We start from the raw sequence: 10405 nt of genomic DNA on the forward strand, positions 1-10405 counted from the left end.
ATGTATGACAGCAAGCTGAAATCATCCCAGCTAAGTAGGTAGCTATTCCTCTAATAACCATTTCGTCACTTATAAGGAAGCACTGGGAACTTTTGAATGTCTCCTTAGTCCTCAGATATGGCGCATGAATAGGCGTCAGTGCACTCTTAGCAATCCGCTGCACTAGTGAATCCAAAGGGGGAGGTATTTGGGGAAAGGCCCCCTACCCCGCGGCCCCCGACATCGATTTAATTTACCGTTTTTTCTACGAATGAAAGAAAATTCAGCAACTTTTTAGTGCTTGAAAGTTTAAACCGCATAGTAGCAACTAGCACATGAGGAATCGTAATGCAGAGTTTTCTGGAATTTTTGTTGCGGGGGGGGGGTAACCTGTCCAACGCAACGTCCAAGGCCGCCTTGATATACAAAAACATGAATTGTGTCATGTGTTTCATCTTCTGAGAAATTGCATCGACCGATAGAAATGGCTTACAAATTACATCACTGGTCACTTATGCTTCTACTCGTAACGAGCTGCATAATTATACCTACTAGTATATGGTCGCCGATTTTCGCTTTAGCTCAGGAATGCAAAAGGCATGTCTAGGGATCGTATCACCTCTCTTTGACAAACGAGGAAAATAAAGCATGCAGAAACTGGTTAGTTCTGGCAAGTTTCAAGCTTGGGTCACCGCGCCAGGACATACATAATATATTTGTATGTGTGCATGGATGCCAAGCGACAGGATGGATTTCGCTTTGAGGAGCCGACTTGGATATTGCGCTGGAACCGTAACGACTAACGACCATGCCGCTGTGTACTGTAAGGTGTGGTCAGCACTCACCGGGCCACTGGTAATGCTAACTGTATAACGTTGGTGCAGCTAGGCGCACAGTGTATTGGCCATAGATGATTTTACGTGGAACAACTACAGAGCGTATATTCATATAATTGCAATGTGTAGGTACAGTCGTGTACAGGTCGATGGTCCCCTACTCTTTATCCACCGGGTTCCTATGGTTCAGCATTGGCAGCAGCCGCCTGGTACCGGTAGGCTGTGCCGCATGACCCGAGAGTGAAGCGGCACAGCCTGCCCACGCTGTATGACACCGGCTCGGGTCGCCTGGTAGAGCGATTTGACCGCACGCTGCGTTACACCGGCTGGGGGGGGGGGGGGTAAGGGTCAGGCCTGTCTATTTGGCTCGGCTCGGTGGATGAGGCGGGCTGGAGTGTGGTGTGGGGCGGGGGTGATGTGGGGAGTGAGTGAGCGGACCTGGGGCTGGGTGTGTGTGGTCACTTGTCGCACAGAACCGATCGTAATCCACCCTCCAAAAATTCGCTTTAGAGATATTCACAAAACCCTGGGGGGTTCAAACACCCATCTCCCAAGTGGGGTGCGGAAGGACAGGTAAGGGTCCATACGGTCTCCTCATGAATTGCAGCAAAGAAAGAAAACAGACCTGTCACCAAATAATCTTTCTGAAAAGTGGACTAATCGCATAGCCTCGGACACAGAAATAAACATCCAGCACGCGAAGCGTCTCGAACCGGGCCTCTCACTACCGGTCAGTTTGACAGCCTAGCGCTCCTACGCTGAGCTACACCGGATGGTGGCCATAGGCGGGGCAAAGTCTGGCCGGACGGGCGGCGGGGCCGGGAGGTCGGCAGCAAAGTCAATGAGTGTTTTTGTGGTTTAGGGTGCCGGTCGCTCTAGCTTGGTGGAATGATGATGGATCATTGGTAAAACGTTCAACGTGGAGTCCCGGTTCGAGCCTCATCGGGGCTCCGGCTACTTTTCCGAGTTAGGGTCTGGTTTGATTTTAGTGGTTGCGAGCCCTTTATACGGTTTTATATCTACATGTCGATTGTCGATTGATTGATTCATTCATTCATTCGTTCATTTAATACATGTCGACATTTAGCATACGAATTGACATCCAGGATCAATCCGATCAATCTACCATTTTCATAAGCGTATTGCCTAAATATCATGCATGTTTTTTTTTTTTTTGTTGGGTTAGGCCCTTTCGGTCGACAAGACCATTGCAGAGCCGGAAGGATGATAGGAATTAGGGGGAGACATTGGTCTGGGCAGGCACCCTAGTGAGTCGCCGGGGCTGAGCCCGTCCGAAGACAGGCCACCCAGCCCCAAGGCACTCACTGCACCCGGCTACGGGGTGCGCTCCCTCGGGAGCAGCGGTGCCGCTCCAAGGGAGCAGCCCGCATGAGATAAAGTTGCCTGTCCAGCCCGGCAGGGGGTGGTGGCGTGGAGGAGAAGGATTTCTGTATCCTGAGGATAGAAGCACGGACAGGTGATCATGCATGTATGTGGCACAAGACCTATGGTTGCCTCGATACCGTGCCAAATCACGTTTTGCACAATGCGCAAGCAAATTATATTCGCTGGGTCTTCCGTGCATTGTGCTTAGCAAAAACAGGAATGCAATTGTTAAGCGACGCAAAATGTGCAATGCAGGAAGTGACCACACACACCCGACCAGCCCCCATGGCCCACCAACACGCCCCACACCACTCGCCAGCCCACGCCAACCACCGAGACGAGCCCCTCCCCCCGCGCTGGTCTGACGCGACAGCTGGTCTACAAAGCGCTCCACCCGGCGACCCGAGCCGATGTCAAACGGCGTGGGTAGACTGTGCCGCTTCACTCTCGGGTCATACGGCACAGCCTACCGGTACCAGGCGGCTGCTGCCAATGCTGAGCCATAGGAACCCGGTGGATAAAGAGTAGGGGACCATCAACCTGTACACGACTGTACCATGCATAACTGCATAACCTTTTGTGGGCGAGTGAAATACGATGAACGAATTATGGCACCTTGTATTCGCAGGACATAACTAGCATAGACAATAGGCATGCATACATAGCTTTTTATTATTGAACATTATATCATAATGTTTTGTTTATATCTTAAAACATCAAGCAGAAACTCCCCGTACATGGGTATGATCAATGATCATCCCAAGTCTACTTCGTAGCGATTGCTAAAGCGGACAAGCAATGCATTCATGTCACTACCTAAATATCACTGTTACGTGTCCTCAACGTCAACGTTGCGCTTACACATGAGCTGTACTTGCGTATCGTTCGAACAATGATTTTATTTGCGACATGAATCATCACATGAAAGCGCCAGACGGAGCAACCCAAAGCGTAAATAGATTGCGAGGAAAACAAAGCGCTGGCAGGAAGTTCGTCAGATTTGACTGCTGCAATAAATCCCGCTATTTCAGCGTGATTTGACACATGAATCTTTTCACCTCGGCGCATCCCTCGTCGTTCCAAACACCCGAACTCCGCAACAAAACACAGTTCTCGTTGCCACTATCGCGGCTCCAGAAACCACGACCGTTGTTGGGCTCTCCGGAAGCCCAATTGGTAAAGTCAAGCGGGGAGCCGTCCACCCAGGCCCACCGAGTTGTGCTTCTGGATGAGCTTCTTCTGGTGAGTCCGATCCAGACAGACTCCCCGGCCGACGAAGCCAGGGATGTGACGAGGTCGTCGTTCTCCCTGTGAACTGACGCCAGCTGCGAACGACTGTCCATTGACGAGCAGAGTCGCTTGGCAGATGTCCAGGATGCCCTACTGGAAGAGATGATGTAGCAGCCGTCGCTGTGTCGGATCCAGCCGTCCGGACAGGCTTGTCGGGCGGGGCTTCTTAGCATGTTCTGAACGGAGCTCAGATGGTTCTGCAGATCCTTCAACTGCTTCTCAGTGTTGGCCGCCGTGGATGTCAGCAGGTCCTTCAAGGAGGACATCTCTTGCTCTTGGTGACGTTGAACCGCTGTCATTTGCTGCTGCTGTGCTTGCAGATCTTCTAAGAGTTCATTAAGGCTCTGACTGGATGTCACAAGGCTCCTGAAAACTGACGACTGCTCATCTTCCTGATTTTGAATATCGTCCATCCGACTACTTAGACGCTGCTCGCTTGATGTCAGCTGAGTCTGGAGGCTGGTCATCTGACGCTCACCGTTTTCAACCAGCTGGTTCAGGAGCGGCGTGATGGGCTGAAACAGCTCCTGGAGATGCGCCCGGTGTTGCCGGTACTGGCCTTGGATGGCGTCTACTTGTCTGTTCCGCTCTGAGGTGACCAGGTCATCCAGATCTGACATCAGTCCACTGCGCTGATCCTGCAGATGCGCAGAATGTTCTTGGAGCTGCCCCTGAAGATTAACGAAACTTGAATTAACTTCACGTAACAGGTCGTCGTGTAGCTCATTGATGCGGTTCTGCTCCTTTCCCAATTCCTTGGTCATGCCTTGTGCAGCGCCTTCGGAGCAGGTCTTCTTCAGCACGTGGAACAGCATGTGGGCTAGACGGGATCTCGTCCCAGTGAGGCCAAAACTGGCGGCAGCTGTGGAACGAGTAGCGGGATCGGCTCCCGTGGCGGCGAGTCCAGTGGAGGTAGAACGTGCAGGCGTATCAAAGCTGGCGTTGACAGTAAGACCAGGACTGTCAAAAGCAGCTGCAAGATTGGCGGCTGGAACAGAGCTGGCGTTGACGATAAGGGCAGGACTGTCAGAAGCGGCTGCAAGATTGGCAGCTGGAACCACGATGAGGGCAGGACTGTCAGAAGCGGCTGCAAGATTGGCAGCTGGATCAGAGCTGGCGTTGGTGAGGAGACCAGAACTGGTGGAGGCAACTGCAGGATGGGCGGTTGGTTCAAAGCTGGCGTTGGCGTGACCAAAATCACTCCCGACGTAGGACTTAGACGAACCACCAACGTCAACACTGCTTGTGGTGTAGATACCTTCACTGGCTTCAGCCTCAGCGCTCATGTTGATGGTGGCAACTGTCGAGCTGACAACTGGATCATAGCTTCCACTGCTGAGGAGGCTCGGTATTATCTCCAAGTCAGGGTCTTCCGTTGTAGGAATCCTTTCGGCAGCGGCGAGGCCGAAATCAGCGTCGTCGAGGGTGGCGGCTGATCTCAGCATGAACACGCTAAGCGTCAGCAGGACGAGCTCCATGGTGAGTCCTCCGACGCTCAGCTGGCTCACAACTGACCAACGTCTGACGCCGGAGCCGGCTCGAGGGCTGTGCAGTTATGCTCAATGATGTCTGTGTATATTGAAGGGTGATTCCCGTGTAACCAGCTGTGGTGTGTCAGATTTTGTTCCTCCCCCACCCCTCCCCTTCGGGGGAGTCACAGTCACAGCCCTCGTTTATATGTCCTTGGCATTCCCACGTTCTGAAGACAAGGCAGACATGTTTAGTTGACCCGAGTGAGCTGAACTGTTGCAATTATAGTCAGATACATCGCGTGTTTGAGTTCGAATATTGCATTTACAAACACAAAAATAGGTCCTACCTAAATTTAAATTAGATATAAATTTTGCATGCAAATTATGCGCAGTTCCAGTGTTCCGCCTAAGAATGGAATGAAGCATCACACCGAGGAACAATGATAGCAAAAAAAAAACTATCATTGTTGTATGACAAGAATGCAATCCAATGCAATGGTTTTCTCAGAAACACCACGTAGTTCTGAATTTTCGTTTCAAAATATATCTCCATTTACAAAGCATCACTGTTAAGAAAAGATGTCTGTCTTCCTTATATGGCTTACATTCCTCTTTCAAGCCCTTAACTTTCAATTTCATATATGTAGATTGTAGACACGTTACATATTGCACATAAAAGAAAGCGACGGGTAAGCTTAACTGAACTTAAAACATGAATGGCGCTTAAGTGTCTTGTTTGTCTAAGAGCCAGGTTATGTGGTCAAAGATCAGCTCTATCGCAGATGCCTACCTACGTTTTGAGCAATCGCCAAAAAAAGGTCAGACTTTGGCACCAACTCCAACCATTCCTTGGTCATGGGGTATTGATGACGTTTTTGTTCTTATGACACTTTTAACGACTACATTCTTATCTATCATAACTCCCGAGTGACGTTCGCCGGCGATTCCCCTAGCTCAAGGACAGGGGCATCCCAATTATTCACGTTAGCTTGTATTCTCTGGTAAAATCATGAAGAAATCGTCCAATCGTAACTTGTTTGTTTTGTTTTGTCATGGGTTTGGCCCTTTCGGTTCATTGTAGAGCCGGGAGGATTATAAGAATTAGAGGGAGGGGAGCATTCTGGTCCAGGGGTAAGTTCCTTGCCTCTAGATTCAGCCATCCGGGTTCGATTCCCGGGCAATGCACGTGGCATTGCCGCTGCCTGACCGCTTGGAACAGCGTGAGAGTTCCGGTTAGCACTTGTGCTTAACCCAAACCAACCAACCAGAATTAGAGGGAGAGAATGGTCTGGGCAGGCATCCTTGTGATACACTGGGGCTGAGCCCATCCAATTGGGCAGGCCGACCCCCCCCCCCCCCAAGCACTCACTGCACCCGTCTACGGGTGTGCTCCCTTAGGAGCTGTGGTGCGGCCGCCCGCATGGGAAATAGTCGCCTGTCCTGCCCGGATCAAGGGTTGCGACGTGGAGGAGAAAGATTTGAATGCCTCGAAGATTGAAACGACGGAACGGGTGGCAATTGTAGTCCTCATTGCCCACAACACGTCTAGATATCGGGCCTCGAATACGATGTTCAGCTGTTTTTTTTTTCTTATTTCGCGTTATGTATATATACTACCCACAGCTCGATCAATCACGACTTCTCTTATGTAAGTATGTATGTATATGCATGCCCCCTAATTCTGAGAGCGCTGTGGCGGTCAGCCCCGTAGCCTCTGCTGGCCTGGTTTGTTTGTACGTGACGACGGTTGGAGGAGGTTTGACATTCCAATTGCATGCAGCTGGAGCTCTGAAGGGGCCCGGGGAGTTCCTATTCCACAGAGGCTCGGCAGCAGGGGAGAAACCACAACTGAGGTCATTTGCTGACGTCTCCAGTTGCCAGTAACACATCGGCTTGTTAGGGACCATCCCCAAGACATTCCTCTTGAAATTCAGAAATGCAGTTGCACTGTCCGACTGGGCTATCCTTTGACGATTAGAGCATGGTCAACGCTTGTTATGACCCCCACATGGCGAAAACCGTCCAAATTGATAAAAGTTATAGTAATGCTGCAATAGGTTTCAACACAAAGTTTTAAGATTGTCCTAGCATGGCGTTTATTTTATCTTTGAGACGTGTCAAATGAACTATATTTTGGCCTTATGATTTGAACTTGAAAAATCATGTCAAGCGGCAAGTTCGTCTATACCTTCAGGTCAGGATGTCAAGTGTTCTTGGTCAAGTGAAGCTAACATTCCAACTCAAGACGGAGACGAAAGTCCGATTGCTTACATCCGTGACACTAACATCTTATGTTTCACATAGGACTAACTATGCAATATGATTCATATAATCAATCCAGCAGTATTATTGACCTCAGAACATTCATGGTGCAATATGGATCATCACTCTAGCATGTCTTTCTAAAGCTAATGTCTGCTAAGACTGACTGCTAAGAACCTCCATGACCCCACGTGACTGAAAAGGGTCATGTGGGGTCACGGGTGCAGTTTTGAAATTCGGTATTTAATAGGAGCCAAACCGTCCACTTGCCATCTGTCATCGTCAATGAAATAAAACTTCCAACGGGTGCGGATGGCTTTGGTTGCACTGACAAGTGACAACGCCACCGACCAAAGAATAGGTGTGAGCCGATTCTAGCGTCACCTATACTTAAGCAGTCAGTGGACGGACGGCTGGGCCTACGGAAAGATGACGCCACGGTTGAAAAAAGGAACTATGTGTTACTCTGATTGCTAGCGAAAATTATATTCTTAGCATTTGCATTCGTAGTTCGTAAGTGGCAATACTCTTCCGTGCATGAGTAATATACTTTTACTCAGGGGTGTCGTTTTCCGAAAATGATTGGTAGTGCCCAAAGGCGGCGGCTGGCCATATATGACGGGGCTTACAAGGTAGGGTACCCCCAAATCTGCCTTTCTCATCGGATTTCGGCCACTTATTTTTCGCCCTGGTCATTGACAAGACCAGTGGCGGCGCCACGAATTTTCGCCAGTGGGGGCAAGCTTCAGGTGACCCGACTGTTGTCTGATAACCCGATCTGCAAAATCCATGAGCTCCTCGCCCCTAGATGTTGCCAATTAGAAATTATCATGGTTTCAGGTTTCATGCATGCGTATTGAGCTTAAGCATTAACCCTCCCGGGCCCGGAACGGGGGGGGGGCGTTTTTCGCCTCCCCTGGCGAATATTTGTGATACCATATGAACGCTTAGGTGTAGACAGTAATTAGTAATCAGTACCTAGTTCTCTTTTTTACCGTAGTGCGAATATATGCGTTTCTCTCACACACTATTGATACCAGAATAAGCTCTATTAGGGCGATCCATATACATTTCCAGATAACCCGGATATACATACCTACCTATCACATTTTGTCATACCTCCCTGAGCTCAGTCTCAGTCTAAGGGTTCCCAAAAGAGGGTGAACTCTTCTCTGGCCGATTTTGACAAGCTGCCTCTCAACCTCCTCGAGGTCAAGCTCGAGGGCAGCCTTCTGGTGAATGAAAATGAGTAGGAAAATGAGTGGGAGTAGGAGATATGCGACAGACGGTCTGAGAACGAACGTTCTGCTGATGCACTTGATACGGGAATCGTCAAAAACAGGCGTACTATTATAACCGCCTATCATGAATATTGCACCGGTCTTCTGTTCCCATTTCAAAATCAGCCAAATTTTGTGGGGGTAAAAACATAGTCTTGCCCCCACGGCCTCCTGCCAGTGGGGGCAGTCTGCCCCCACTGCCCCCACGGTGGCGCCGCCCTTGTCACAAGACTAACCGAAATCTAAAAAAAAAAAAAACACAAAAAAAACTTTGGAAATCTGGGTCCACACCGGACGCCATGCACAAAACGTGCAGTTATATAGGCAATAGTGTCGGAGGAATGCACGCCATTCTGAAAGAGGCCCACATCGACTTAAAAGGACGGCTGTGCTGAAAGGGGACAGGAACAGCTTTGAGGGCCCAAGCCGACTAAAAAAGACGGCTGCGGGGCCAGGAACGGTTTTGAAGACCCACGCCAATTGAAGGGTTCGACAACTAACGAGGACTGGAAACACAACGATAGTTAGAAAGACCTGCTTGCCAAAATAAAAGGATGACAGTACGAGGGGCGTTCAGAAAGCTACGGGCCCGACCATGAAGGAGCAGAGAGATACAGCATCGACTCATTAGACCAAAAAGTTCATTTATTCAAATAAACACCGTTAAGACAAACACATTTCGCGCAGCGCTTCGCGAGAGCCCTCAAGGCCTCCATAACCAAGTGGGTTTTGGACCCATCCTGCACGTCCAAGACGGCTGATTTCGTCTCCCTGCTGTTAGCGAGGTTGCCGCTGCTAATTTTCTTATGTTGGGGAAGAGGTGGCAACCACTAACCAGAGTGTGCAAGGTTCGGAGAGAAAAAAGTGGATGCGACAACAACTCGAAGCTCATCGCTTCACTGTTCGTCATCCCGCCCATGTACGCAGGTGCGTGGTCGCGGATCAGGTGCACACTTTACGTCAGCTTCCCTATAGCCTCTCCTCGATGTTTATCGAATGGACGCACATCATCAATTGTGTGCCCCTGTTTTGGAAAGTTAACGAGCGGAGGGGGGTCGCATCGACCCCTCCCCCTGCCAGGCCGTGTTATGAAAAATGCCCAGGGCGAGGGTTAACGCTTGGTGCCTTTTCTGCACTAACTACTATGAAACGAATCACTGCTCTCTTCTGGGCGTCGCCCATCCTATCCGAAATGGCGCGACTATGCTACGAATAGAAGCCCGAATCAATCACAGAAGAGACTTAATTAATGGCCATTGGCCACTTACTTAATTTGCGTAAGTGGACATCCCAATAACACATCATTTAACACACCGCCTTGCAGGCCAAAATTCCAACTCCTTCATTGTTCGGCCCGAAACTTTTTGAACGCCCCTCGTAGTTACGAGCTTCAGTTTTCGGGGTCTGATGCGGTAATGACCTGGCGTTGAACCCTGGGGAATCAGGCTGCATCACCCGCTCAAATCAATATACCTATGGCCTATTCTGGAGCACCGCGGCACCTTCCGAAGTCGGTGTAGGGCCTCCAGCGGCTGGTGTGGAGACGGATCGGGGTCTATTAGGGGCGGTCGCGTGGTATGCGGGACTCAGAGGCAGTTATGGACCTCTATAACCAATTGCGTTTTCGAGCCTCTTAAAATCCATTAAGGACCGGAGTCCTAGACACGTGAAACCTCATTGTCAGCTACATGCACCTACTGTGGCTAGAACCTTGTTTATGTACTTGCATATGTGCTTATTTAATATTTGCTTATCTGTTTATTTTGATTTTTTATCAACTGATAAGTGACAAAAGATTGGTAGGGCTCAGCGAACATTGGTAGGGCCCAAATAAACATTGGTAAGGCTCGGGTCCTACCAGGCCTATACAAAACGACGCCCCTGACTATTGTGAAACTTG

General features: G+C 49.7%; 1 protein-coding gene across 1 annotated transcript; it reads right to left on the minus strand.

Annotated features, from left to right (window-relative positions):
• Positions 1-2803: 2803 nt before the first annotated feature.
• LOC122384289 (C-type lectin domain family 4 member F-like) lies at positions 2804-5040 on the minus strand. Its single transcript, XM_043371565.1, has one exon. The coding sequence runs from the start codon at positions 4967-4969 to the stop codon at positions 3224-3226; it is 1746 nt and encodes a 581-aa protein (XP_043227500.1). The 5' UTR covers positions 4970-5040; the 3' UTR covers positions 2804-3223.
• Positions 5041-10405: the final 5365 nt, after the last annotated feature.

Source organism: Amphibalanus amphitrite, unplaced genomic scaffold (genome assembly GCF_019059575.1).
Source record: "Amphibalanus amphitrite isolate SeventyFive unplaced genomic scaffold, NRLGWU_Aamphi_draft 000185F_arrow, whole genome shotgun sequence".
NCBI lineage: Eukaryota > Metazoa > Arthropoda > Thecostraca > Balanomorpha > Balanidae > Amphibalanus > Amphibalanus amphitrite.